Source organism: Drosophila hydei, unplaced genomic scaffold (genome assembly GCF_003285905.1).
Source record: "Drosophila hydei strain 15085-1641.00,03,60 unplaced genomic scaffold, DhydRS2 tig00008134-arrow-pilon, whole genome shotgun sequence".
NCBI classification, from domain to species: domain Eukaryota; kingdom Metazoa; phylum Arthropoda; class Insecta; order Diptera; family Drosophilidae; genus Drosophila; species Drosophila hydei.
Window position 1 is genome coordinate 2,221,986 of NW_022045843.1, and position 12,434 is coordinate 2,234,419.

General features: G+C 43.1%; 3 protein-coding genes across 6 annotated transcripts; 1 reads left to right on the forward strand and 2 right to left on the reverse strand.

Moving 5' to 3' along the window:
- Positions 1–205: 205 nt before the first annotated feature.
- Positions 206–8,121, forward strand: LOC111594024 (unconventional myosin-Va). 4 transcript variants are annotated; one of them, XM_023307131.2, is made up of 18 exons: positions 258–274; positions 344–648; positions 1,236–2,049; positions 2,118–2,356; positions 2,429–2,917; positions 2,981–3,074; positions 3,137–3,366; positions 3,521–3,544; positions 3,629–3,742; positions 3,805–4,691; positions 4,746–5,290; positions 5,356–5,491; positions 5,616–5,713; positions 5,800–6,508; positions 6,574–6,705; positions 6,766–7,285; positions 7,352–7,576; positions 7,634–8,121. In XM_023307131.2, exons 2-18 carry the CDS (start codon positions 619–621, stop codon positions 7,769–7,771), a joined length of 5,424 nt encoding a protein of 1,807 aa, XP_023162899.2. In that variant the 5' UTR covers positions 258–274; positions 344–618; the 3' UTR covers positions 7,772–8,121. The 4 variants fall into 4 exon arrangements, with proteins under 4 accessions (XP_023162901.2, XP_030081316.1, XP_023162900.2 ...); XM_030225456.1 differs by having other exon boundaries at positions 207–648; XM_023307132.2 differs by lacking the exon at positions 3,521–3,544 and having other exon boundaries at positions 207–648; positions 7,634–8,120.
- Positions 8,122–8,626: 505 nt separating this feature from the next.
- LOC111604136 (elongation factor Tu) lies at positions 8,627–10,265 on the reverse strand. Its single transcript, XM_023322054.2, has 3 exons — positions 9,771–10,265; positions 8,954–9,719; positions 8,627–8,891 (listed from the first exon to the last, which is right to left on the reverse strand). The coding sequence occupies exons 1-3, from the start codon at positions 10,179–10,181 to the stop codon at positions 8,692–8,694; spliced, it is 1,377 nt and encodes a 458-aa protein (XP_023177822.1). The 5' UTR covers positions 10,182–10,265; the 3' UTR covers positions 8,627–8,691.
- A 67-nt stretch (positions 10,266–10,332) lies between these two features.
- On the reverse strand, positions 10,333–12,426 carry LOC111604135 (zinc finger protein 484). Its single transcript, XM_023322053.2, has 4 exons — positions 12,016–12,426; positions 11,872–11,955; positions 11,434–11,796; positions 10,333–11,379 (listed from the first exon to the last, which is right to left on the reverse strand). Exons 1-4 carry the CDS (start codon positions 12,346–12,348, stop codon positions 10,357–10,359), a joined length of 1,803 nt encoding a protein of 600 aa, XP_023177821.2. The 5' UTR covers positions 12,349–12,426; the 3' UTR covers positions 10,333–10,356.
- Positions 12,427–12,434: the final 8 nt, after the last annotated feature.

Here is a 12,434-nt window from a genome sequence, read left to right on the forward strand (position 1 = left end):
AATTGCCGCGAAAAACTCCAATTCGAATAATCGCGATGAAAATGGTAATGAAATATGGTACAACAGCTGCAAGTGCACATTTCAAATATACAAGTAGTCAACCCATAACACATGCCAATTGTTTGTAACATTGTTAACTTGGCCAGAACAGTAGAACCATGTGGCAACCCTGCCCTTTTTGGCAACACAACATTCTATGTCAGTCAGACTTAGTTTAGACACGGGACCGGGGCGAGCAGTGTTTATTGTTGGCAGTGTCTTCTAAATTACCAATGTAGCAAAATTTTTCAAATAATCAGGCCTATACTAAAAAGTTAACCAAAATTATTTTTTGATTTTTTAGATAAGTCTCAATAACTTTTCAAGTAAAATTAACAAGAAAACAAACGAAATAAAATAAAACAGTAAAAATAAAAGTGAATTTAAAAAAATATTTCCTGGGCCCCAAATTGGAATTGAGAAGACAGAAATAACGGGTTTTATGCACATTTCAATTGCACCGTGCGCGGTAGAAGTAAGGCGGTACGTCGAAGCAGAGTATTGAGTGCCCGGCGAAGCTGTACTTAGGCACTTGGACAACACGACACTTCTGTTGCTACTACAGCTGCTGCTGCAATCATGTCAAGCGAGGAGATGCTATACGCAAAGGTACACATTTACACATTATATTGATGCCCTACAAGTGCATTGTTGGCAATTGCGCGCTGTCGTCGTCGACGTCAGCTAGCCTCATAGTGTTAAGAATGGGAGGCTTATAAAAACGCATACATAATAACAATAACAACGTGCGCTGCATATGTGTGTGTGTGTGCTGTGTGTGTGGTGTATGTGCATGTGTGTGTGCGCCAATTTCATTTCGTTTTGCATTTCTTCATTTCTTACAAGTGTCTTCCAGGTCAACCCTTATTGATGTCATGTTGCATTTTTGGAGTAGAAAAAATATGTTTAGAAATGAATCATCTGCTTATCAAAATCAAAACAAAAAAAAACTTCGCGCTGATAAGCGTGTCATGCTTGTGTGTGCATGGGCTTCAATCACCATTGAGTTGAGTGAGCGTGTGAATCTGTGTGCTGGAGTAAGGCGAGAAGTTGTGGAAGCGGGGGCAGAATTTGAGCTCTGGCTTTAGGCTGCTAAGGCTGCGTGGCAGTGTGTGCAATCGTTGTAAACTTGACCCAGGTCATGTTCAATGTTTTGATTTATAGCTCTCGCTTTCTCTTTGTCGCCACTTTTTTAGGGTTCCAAGATTTGGATACCCCATGCGGAACAGGTGTGGGAGAGTGCCACATTGGAGGAGAGCTATCGCAAGGGTGACAATATATTGAAAATTCAAACCGAATCGGGTGCTTTGAGCCAGATTAACTTGAAACCAGATGGCAGTAACTTACCTCCGCTGCGTAATCCAGCCATTCTCGTGGGCCAAAACGACCTAACCACTCTATCGTATCTGCATGAGCCCGGTGTGCTATACAATTTACGTGTACGCTTTTGCGAGCGTCAAATAATTTATACCTATTGTGGCATCATTCTGGTTGCTATCAATCCGTACGCGGATCTACCACTATATGGCCCGAATATTATACGGGCCTATCGCGGACATGCCATGGGCGACCTGGAGCCGCACATCTTTGCCCTAGCGGAGGAGGCGTACACCAAGCTGGAGCGTGAGAATTGTAATCTGAGCATCATTGTTAGCGGCGAATCGGGCGCGGGCAAGACGGTGTCTGCAAAGTATGCAATGCGCTACTTTGCTGCCGTCGGTGGGTCCGAATCGGAGACACAGGTCGAGCGCAAGGTGCTGGCATCTTCACCGATCATGGAGGCCTTTGGCAACGCCAAAACAACTCGCAATGACAATAGCTCCCGTTTCGGCAAGTTCACCAAGTTGCTATTCACCAACCAGATGGGCGTCATGTATCTCCAGGGGGCCACCATGCACACCTACCTGCTGGAGAAGTCTCGTGTGGTGTATCAGGCGCAGGGCGAGCGCAATTATCATATATTCTATCAGCTTTGTGCCGCGCGTGCCAAATATCCAGAACTAGTCCTGGGTAAGCCTTCTAGTCCAATTATATAGTAAGATTCTTGACAGTAATATATATAACTTATAATCTTGCAGAGCATCAGGATAATTATCAGTTCTTAAACATGGGCGGCTCGCCAGACATTGAACGCATCTCTGATGCCGATCAGTTTAACGAGACCGTCCAAGCAATGACTGTGTTGGGCTTCTCAATACAACAAATCGCTGACATAGTAAAGATTTTGGCTGGCATCCTACATCTGGGCAACATGGAGGTGTCCAAAAAGTACAAGGAAGGCAGCGATGAGGAAGACACCGATTCTTGTGATATATTTGTAAGTAGCCGAGGCATTCCGCCCCCCATCACCCCATCACTCAATTGTGAGTCAACTCTCAAATAATTGCAGCAAAACGATCTGCATTTGCAAGTAACTGGCGATCTATTAAAGATAAATGCTGATGATTTGCGTCGCTGGCTATTGATGCGTAAGATAGAGTCGGTTAATGAATATGTGCTGATACCGAATAACAAAGAGATGGCGCTGGCAGCGCGAGATGCGCTGGCCAAGCACATATATGCGAAGCTATTCCAGTATATAGTCAATGTGCTGAATAAGAACTTGCATAACGGTAGCAAACAGTGCAGCTTCATTGGCGTCCTCGATATCTACGGCTTCGAAACGTTCGAAGTGAACTCGTTTGAACAGTTTTGCATAAACTATGCGAACGAAAAGCTCCAGCAGCAATTCAACCAGCATGTCTTCAAGCTGGAACAGGAGGAGTACCTCAAAGAAGGTATTACCTGGACCATGATCGATTTCTATGACAACCAGCCCTGCATTGATCTTATTGAATTTCGTTTGGGTGTGCTAGATCTGCTCGACGAGGAGTGCAGAGTAAATAGCTAAAATTTGCTTTACTTTGCGTGTGAATGTTTTGTAATAACCGTTGCCTTACAGATGCCCAAAGGTTCAGATGAGAGCTGGGCGGTTAAGCTTGTAGAGAAATGCAACAAATTTCCACACTTTGAGAAGCCGCGCTTTGGCACCACAAGTGAGCATTGTACCAGCTGGTTCAATAAGCTGCAAAATACACATCTCTCTCCTGTACTTCAGGTTTCTTTATTAAACACTTTTCGGACACGGTTGAGTACGATGTGAATGGCTTTCTGGAGAAGAATCGCGATACGGTGTCCAAGGAGCTGACCAATGTGCTGGCACAGTCAAACATGTTGCTATGCAAACAAGTGATGAACCTCGAAGAGGTGGACACTCTTGGCACGGATACTAATAAGATTGCAACCACCTTAGGTGGGCGCGTTGTAATTAGTGCTAATCGTAAACAGGTGGGTGACTCGGCACGTGCAGTCAACAAAACTCGACGGCTTATTTAAGCTATTTGTAATAATTGTATTGCTCATTTGTATTTCCATACGCTTGTTGTCTATCACACACTGTCCACTGTTCACTGTCCACTGTATCGCCAAACTGGGTCAACAGCAACTCAACGAGACACGTCGAAGAGTTAGTTATTTGTCTTATAAACAGCTTTTACTATATGTCTCTTATGCATTAGATAGTGTGTTTAATGTTAACTTCTTTGCCTAGGTGGTGCCGTCCAAACAGCATAAGAAAACTGTTGGCTCACAGTTTCAGGAGAGTCTGGCCTCACTCATCTCAACGTTACATTCCACAACGCCGCACTATGTGCGCTGCATTAAGGTAGGAATTAATATATATATATATATAAATACGTCTCTTAAGCAGCTTACGTTCGTCTGCAGCCCAACGATGACAAGATTGCTTTTAAATGGGAGACCGCGAAGATTATACAACAGTTGCGAGCCTGTGGAGTTCTGGAAACTGTGCGCATTTCAGCTGCTGGCTTTCCATCTCGCTGGCTTTATCCCGATTTCTATATGCGTTATCAGCTGCTGGCACATCGCAGCCAAATTGATAAGAATGATATGAAGCAATCGTGCCGTAACATTGTGCTCAAGTGGATACAGGACGAGGACAAATACCGTTTTGGCAATACCCAGATCTTCTTTAGAGCCGGCCAGGTGGCCTATTTGGAGCAGGTGCGCGCCAATCTTCGCAAGAAATACATCACTATCGTGCAATCGGTGGTGCGACGCTTTATTAAGCGCCGCCGCTACGTCAAACTTCAAACCGTCATCTTCGGCATACAGCGTCATGCACGTGGCTATATGGCCAGATTGCGTGCCCAGAAATTAAGAGAGGCGCGCGCTGCGCTGATATTATCCAAGTATGCACGTGGCTGGCTATGCCGTCGTCGCTACTTACGTCTGTGCCACTCGGTTGCCGGCATACAGCAATATGCAAGAGGCATGCTGGCACGCAATCGATTCTATGCCATGCGGGACTACTTCCGAGCTGTGCAAATCCAACGCTTTGTGCGTGGCGTTCTAGCACGTCGCGCTTATCAGAAACGCCGGCGTAGCATCATTATTTGTCAGGCTGCTGTAAGGCGCTTTTTGGCCCGCCGCAAGTTCAAGCGCATGAAGGCCGAGGCAAAGACCATTTCCCATATGGAGAATAAGTACATGGGATTGGAGAACAAGATCATCTCCATGCAGCAACGCATCGACGAACTCAATCGGGACAACAGCGCCCTAAAGCACAAGACCAGCGAGATAAGCGTTCTAAAGTTTGTATAAAAAATCTTGTTATTAACCTTGCTCTAAAGGCCTGATCTTTACAGAATGAAACTGGAAATGAAAAAGAACTTGGAACATGAGTTCAAGAATATTAAGGCTGCTTGTCTGGATAAGGACAAGCTGATTGAGGCGTTAAATAAGCAGCTGGAATCGGAGCGCGATGAGAAAATGCAATTGCTGGAGGAGAACGGTCATTCCCAGGAGGAATGGAACCAGCAGAAGCAAGTGTGGTGCGCGGAAAACACTGAGTTGCGCAAGCAGGTGGACTCCATGATTGAAATGGCAAAGAGTGCTGAGGGCAGTCAGCGAGAGCACGAGGAGCTCATGCTAACCGAGATAGACAACAAAGAGCTCAACGAAGCCTATCAGCGCGCCATCAAGGACAAGGAGGTGATCGAGAACGAGAACTATCAGCTGAAGGAGGAGCTCAGTCAATTTCAGCAGCAACAGAATGGCATCGGCGCCTTTAACATGCATCACACACGCACCGCCAGCAATGCATCCAGTCAGAACGAGGATGATGTGGGTTACGGCTCTGCTAAAAATACGCTAGACATAAACAGGTTTCCTGATATGAGGAATAAGAACGGTATTGCTATACCGACTGGCATATGCTTGAGATAGTTGTAACAATTGTTATTGTATTGCTTACAGACTCCTTCCTGGACAATACTAGCATTGTGGTCAAGCTGCGCGCGATACTTGAGGAAGAGAAACAGAAGCACAGGAGCTTGCAGGAGCAATATGTTAAGCTGGCTAGTCGCAATAAGCCCACAGAGGATTCTTTCCGGTAAGTAACGCGCTTTTTGCAACTTGTAATTCATATGCATACACACACGCCTATATAGTTAGCTTTAGTCTAATTACAAATTATGTATATTATGTATATTGTTGCCACACACCTGCCATCATAGCGTGTCCGAGCTTGAGGTAGAGAACGAGAAGCTGCGCAGCGACTACGATCAGCTGCGAACGAGCATTAAACACGGTGTTGAGATCAACGAGCTGAATGGTAACATTCGAAAATGCGCATTCGTTGCAGTTGCTTTATTCAATTCAATCACTTTCCCCATCCTCTCTTTCCATATGTGCTTATAGCTCAACATGCTGCCCTCCAAGAGGAAGTGCGTAGGCGGCGAGAGGAATGCATCCAATTAAAGGCTGTACTGCTGCAGCAGAGCCAAACGTTGCGTTCCATTGAGCCGGAGAGCTTGCAACTTCGCGGCAACGATGCCAGCAATGTGCATGAGCTAATGGAGGCATTCCATTCACAAAAGCTAGTGAACAGGCAATTGGAATCGGAGCTTAAAGCCATAACCGAGGAACACAATAGCAAACTAATAGAAATGACACAGGCCATTGAGCGCTTGAATAACGAAAAGGATGAAATGCAGGAAGTGCTTTTCAAGAGCATAGACGAGTTCGATCATGAAAATATTGACACGCTGAAGCAGAACGATCGTTATTTGCGCCTGGAGCTGAAGAAAGCCATAACTCAATATCTGCTGGTTCAGGATGAGCTGAAGCTGGCCAATGCCAAGCTAAAGGCCTACAGGCAGGATGGCGGCAAGCTGGAGAATCAGCTAGAGGAGGAAATGAGCCGCAACAAGACAGCGAATAATACTACCAGCAACGATGTCGGTGCAACTGTGACCAAGCAAAAGTCTCAAAATCCGCTCGGCCTTATGAAATTCCACAACAGCGATCTGGACAAGATACTGCAGCGCCTACTTAGCAGTCTAACGCCACGTACTGTGGTTGGCCTACTACCTGGCTTCCCTGCATATCTTATCTTTATGTGTATTCGGTAAACTGTTGCCAATTTGAATTTATCTACTCGATCCACTGATCTTATTCCTTATCCCTTGGCAGCTATACTGACCTGACCAATGCCGATGATGATGTGCGCGAGCTGCTGAGCAAATTTGTGATGCAAATTAAGAAAATGCATAGAACTCCACATCCCATTGAGAATCGCGTAATTTGGCTAGTCAATTCTATAACGTAAGCAATTTGCGCTTATTGGCCAAAAGCAGTTTAACAAATTTATCTATCAATTTCTAGACTACTGAACCTATTAAAACAATACGGCGATATTGAAGAATACGTTAAGTTTAATTCGGAGAAACAGAACCAACAGCAATTGAAGAACTTCAATCTCTTCGAATATCGTCGCGTTATTCTTGACCTAATTGTGAATTTGTATCAAGCGCTTGTCATGCAGATACAGGGTCTGCTAGATCCCAAAATTGTTCCGGCCATATTAAACAACGATGAGATTCAACGCACCCGTCATCCGCATGGAATGCGGAATCGAAATATGGACGCTTCATCACCCGCTCATGGAAATGTGCCAGCTTGGAAACAGCTAATTGGACAACTCGAGCACTTCTACAAACAATTTCAACACTTCGGACTGGACAACATCTACGCTGAGCAGATCTTCAGCCAACTTCTGTACTTTGTCTGTGCAGTTGCTCTGAATTGCTTAATGTTGCGAGGCGACATCTGCATGTGGGAGACTGGCATGATAATAAGATATAATCTGGGCTGCATTGAGGATTGGGTGCGCGACAAGAAGATGGTGAGTAGTTACTGTAAAATCAGTTGCTTATCGAGTGCTCTCATCTGGAATCCTTTCTTATTTCAGTCGAATGATGTGCTTGCTCCATTAGCACCGTTGAATCAAGTTTCTCAGCTGCTGCAATCGCGCAAGAGCGAGGAGGATGTGCAAACTATTTGCGACCTTTGTACATCACTGAATACCGCCCAGGTGCTAAAGGTCATGAAGTCATACAAACTGGATGATTATGAAAGCGAAATTACTAATGTATTTTTGGATAAATTGACACAAATACTTAATGAACGCAAAATGGTAACTGAGAGATATCTGTTATATATGTTGTTTACTGTAATTTCGTTTAACTTCCAGGCTGAGAGCGATGAATTTACAATGGACCAAAACTTTATACATCCCTTTAAGGTTATGTTCAAGTATAGCGACATCAAATTGGAGGAGATCGAGTTGCCACCACACTTAAATCTCGATGAATTCCTCACGAAAATATAAATTAAGTGCGGCAGTCCGTGTAACATTTTTTGTTCGTTTGCCATTTTGACGTGAATTCAGCTTGTTTTGTATTATATTATATTATTTAAGAGTGAAGAAGTTAAGTGTTGTCAGCTTGATAGGCCGTAATTTGTAGTTCCTGTTTAGTTTAAAGCCAAATTCATATTATTTTACATTCTATCACTTTCGCTTCATACCGCCAGACCCAATCCATGCCTTTATATAGAAATTTATTATAATCCCTTTTATATAGATTTTTGAAACATGTTATGAAAGGGATCTCAGTCAACGGAATATAACAAAGTATATAAGAAAATGTATGTACATCATGTGGTTGGAGTTAAACTCCGCTAAAAAATATCATTCCTAAGTTGCAATAATAAATTAACATTGTACCTTAAATTATACATCTAAAAGATTTATATATATGTATATATATATACATATATGTATATATATCCATATATTGATATATAGAAAATGTACTTTATGATCGTAGAAATGTTATAGAATTGTATGTATACAACGGCCGATTTGTTGCCTTAATCGATTGCAATACAGACTTGTAAATGTTAATATAATAAGAATCTAAATATATATATATATAGTATATATTCACACACATGTAGAGCGCTATATTTGTAACGATGCTGTATTCGATTTATGTATTCTCACATTATTTTGTTTTTGATTTGTAACTTACGTGTAATAGCGTGTCCCCTAAATGAAACTAGGCTGAACGAAACTGAAAAAAAAAGAAAAAATATTAACTGTTGGCATTTGCTTGAAATATTATATGATAAATCCTTTATTTTTTGTTATATATAAATATTTATACATACACATACAGTTGTACAATGAAATTATAATGAAGAATTTGTACAGAGGCGATTTACACATGCATGCCTCAGTAAAAGCTATTAGCAAATTACAGGTGCCTTGGAAAGCTTATTTTTGGGAAGATCGAGGGAGGGCAGTTGATTAGTTATCATGCCAGTTGCTACGGTGGCTCCATTCTCACGTATGGTGAAAGGCTGACCAGGTGTCATAACCATCTTGCGCAGCAGTGTGACGCGCACCTGACCATGTTCGCCAGGCATCAACATCGACTCCTGTGGAACTGGAAGATGTTGAAGATAGTAATGACATTTTAGCAACATCTCGGGCATAAAAACAACTCACTTATATCGATACGAGCTGGCTGATTCCATGTCATGCTGAACAGCTGCTGTATGTACTTGGATAGCATGGGCTTGTTGCGTCCGCCCTCGGCGCGTGAGAGCAAGTACATAGAGCCTTCGAAGTGATTGGATATATCCTCAGAGCCAGATGCACAGAGCAGCATTCCGCGTTCCACAGCTGAAATTTTAATACCCCGCAACAGAGCGCCCACATTTTCACCGGCCAGTGCCTGAGGGACGCTCTTGCGAAATATTTGTATATCACTGACGCTGGTCTTCAAATTCTGGCTGAATCCGAGAAGATCGGCGTCTGCATTGCGGGCTATCGTGCCACGCTTTATAGTACCCACGACTACAGTACCGCGACCCGGCACCGTAAATGCATTATCAATGGGGAGAATAAAGGGTCCCTTTACATCTCGCGTGGGTGTTGGTATATACGTATCGCAGTGGGTTAGAAGCTGCTCGATTGCGGGCACACCAAACGGGGATGGATCATCGCGTAACGCTAGCAATGCCGATCCACAAATCACTGGGGTGTTGACGCCATCGAAACCGAAGTCCGACAGCATTTCACGCATTTCAATTTCTACCAATTCAAGCACCTCCTGGTCGACAAGATCCGCCTTGTTGATGAACACCACAATGCGCTTTATACCTACTTGCTTTGCCAGCAGCAAATGTTCCCGAGTTTGCGGCATTTGTCCATCGGTAGCGGCTACTACTAATATTGCTCCATCCATTTGCGATGCGCCCGAAATCATGTTCTGTAAGACCTTCAGTTAGTAAGCACTAACAAAATTAGGCTAGCAAGCTACCTTTATATAATCCGCATGTCCCGGACAGTCAGTGTGTGCGTAGGTGCGATCTGTGGTCGCATAGCCAATGTGACAAGCATTTATGGTTATGCCTCGGGCCTTTTCCTCGGGCGCTCGATCGATTTGGTCATACGATATGTAATCAGCCAAACCCTTTTTCGACTGAATTTTGGTTATCGCCGCAGTGAGAGTTGTTTTGCCATGATCTACATGTCCAATAGTGCCCACATTGCAGTGGGGTCGTTCTCGTTGATTGGGGTCCCGTTTTGGATTGTCTTGAATACTGGTAGCAAACAAACGTGAATTAATGCATATTCTGTTAGAGCTGCGGCCATTAAAAGTCGTAGTCAATGCTTTATGCAGAACAGCTACATCGCATTGCCTGCGAAGTTTAATTAAAAGACCTCTCATAGTCAGACAAAAAATGCACGTAACCGTTTGCGGATAGCTAACACGCCGCGGTGTTCAATCAAAACAAAAACAGCTGTTTCGTTAGCGATTACCAGCTTGCAGTGCTGTAAAACGTCCAAAAGTTTAAAACTGAAATTTTGTAAAGTGTCGATGGGAGTAAATTTTGTAAATGTCTTTATTTGTTAGAAATATCTTCTGTTTGTGGGAATGTGTTTGAGTACAATGTGCTTTCCGTTGTTTCCGCAACTTTTGAACTATTGCGTATGATTTTATGCGTACGCTTCATGTGTACCCCCAAGCTAACGCGCTCTGAAAATTTCGTATTGCATAGACTGCACTGCAATGTCTTCTCCTTGTGGATGTGACGGTGCTTGACCAAAGCATTTGCGTTTGTGAACGCTTTCTGGCATATTTCGCACACTTTATCGCGTATATTTAGATGAGCCTTTATATGATCCTTGAGATCGCGTTTTGTCAGAAAATCCTTGGGGCACATGCTGCATTTGAATGCCCGTATTTTGGTATGCACAGCCGTCACATGGTTGCTCATTTGAATCTTTTGCTTAAACGATTTGCCACAAAACTCGCAGACAAATGGTTTAGCTATATGTGTCTCGTCATGGGTCCGCAAATGGCTGCTCAATTGGCTCGCGAATGCGAAGCTGCGCTCGCAAACACTGCAGCTAAACGTTTTGCCCATGTGCACACGTTGATTGTGCTGCTGTAAATGGCAGCGCCGCTCGAAATGATTCTCACAGAAGGTGCACTTAAACCAGCCCCCTTCACCAATCTTATGGGCTCTATACTGATGCGCCTGCAGAGCGTGATCGGTGCTAAAGCTGGTCTGGCAGACGTCACAGGGTATTTTTTGACGGAATGTTTTCGTTCTCAGGAAGCTCTTGCATGTCTCAATATATCGTTTTTCAGCCTTCAACAGGCCGATTGTCTGTGTCTCCGTCAGTCCCTTGATTCGACGGGAGTACCATTGCCGTAAATGCAGCACACTATCGTAGACATCATAGTGGGTAACAATGCCCAATGGTATCTCGATGGCAAGCAGGTCAGTCATTGATATATAGGCTGATTTACGTTCACTTAAATTGGCAAAGTCCTTGTGCGTCGGATCGTACAGCTGTGGAAACTTGGAATACAGCTCTATAAACTGTGTTGTCAGCGGATTTGTTTCGGTAAACACTAGCTGTAAAGAGTTTACTATTAGATATTGAATAGAAATTTCGCTCAACAGAGGTACCTTAATTTTATTGTCCCCGCTTTCGTCGTCACTTTCCGCCTCCTCCACATCACAGCGTTTTCCTAGGAAGCTATACATTTCATGATAATACAAAGGTAATTTTGTTAATTTCTTGGTACGCTTCTGACGACTTATCGTCGCGTACTGGCTGTGCAGACTGGCTATACATTTCTTTAGCTTGTAATTAGTTAAATGCACATTAATATTTGTTTTTAACTGTTCAATTAATGTGGCGTAGGCAGCTGAACGTTTGCCTTTATCCTTGAACGAAGCGTTTTTGGGATCCCAGAGACAGGGCTGTGCTTTGTAGAGTTCAATGAATTGCGTAATTCGTGGATTGCGGCGATAAAATGTCGGATTGAACTAAATGCATATATGTAGAATACAACTTCTTTAAATCGTTCAGTTTTTCTTTAGATAAATAATAAAATTATTTACTTTGACTATTGGTGTAAAATTCTTCTTGCTGTACTCTGCTTCGGTTATGGGGGCCTCAGCATCAGTCTGACAATCGTCACCCACCTATGGAAAAGAATTACAAAGTTATTAAAAATACAATTAATTCCACTTTAATTTTTTCACCTCTTCATCAAAATCATATTCGCTATCATCGTCGTCTTCTCTGTCGCTCAATGTATTGGGTAAATCCACGAAAGCTGCTTCTGTCAAACAGTCTTTATTATCAATATCATCTTCACTTCCAATAAGCATTGGCTCTGTTTTCAGCTCCTGTGAGCTATCCCAGGACGCTTTGTCCTCATCTTGTTCCTCTTTGTGTACATTTCGTATATGATAGACAAACTCTTGCCATCTTTCCAGACTCACTTCGACATCGCAGTCACTTTTGCAATAAGCACAGCTTAGAAAGAAATCTTCGTAATTGTTGCGCACTAATACTGTTCCGCAAATAACCATTTTGAGTACATTTCCTTACAGTCAATTGGTTATTACAAATAACTAAAAACAAAGTTAATGTTCCGCAGCTTCAGATAACTCATTAT

Excerpts from the sequence above, each read along its gene's own strand:
- LOC111594024 (XM_030225456.1), top strand. The coding sequence starts at position 619 with ATGTCAAGCGAGGAGATGCTATACGCAAAG. Across the intron at positions 2,918-2,980 it reads TGCTCGACGAGGAGTGCAGA|ATGCCCAAAGGTTCAGATGA; the intron begins GTAAATAGCTAA and ends GTTGCCTTACAG. Across the intron at positions 5,291-5,355 it reads TGATATGAGGAATAAGAACG|ACTCCTTCCTGGACAATACT; the intron begins GTATTGCTATAC and ends TATTGCTTACAG.
- LOC111604136 (XM_023322054.2), bottom strand. The coding sequence starts at position 10,181 with ATGAGAGGTCTTTTAATTAAACTTCGCAGGCAATGCGATGTAGCTGTT. Across the intron at positions 9,720-9,770 it reads GACATGCGGATTATATAAAG|AACATGATTTCGGGCGCATC; the intron begins GTAGCTTGCTAG and ends AAGGTCTTACAG. Across the intron at positions 8,892-8,953 it reads GCCAGCTCGTATCGATATAA|TTCCACAGGAGTCGATGTTG; the intron begins GTGAGTTGTTTT and ends AACATCTTCCAG.
- LOC111604135 (XM_023322053.2), bottom strand. The coding sequence starts at position 12,348 with ATGGTTATTTGCGGAACAGTATTAGTGCGCAACAATTACGAAGATTTC. Across the intron at positions 11,797-11,871 it reads ATTTTACACCAATAGTCAAA|TTCAATCCGACATTTTATCG; the intron begins GTAAATAATTTT and ends ATATGCATTTAG. Across the intron at positions 11,380-11,433 it reads GCGGGGACAATAAAATTAAG|CTAGTGTTTACCGAAACAAA; the intron begins GTACCTCTGTTG and ends AACTCTTTACAG.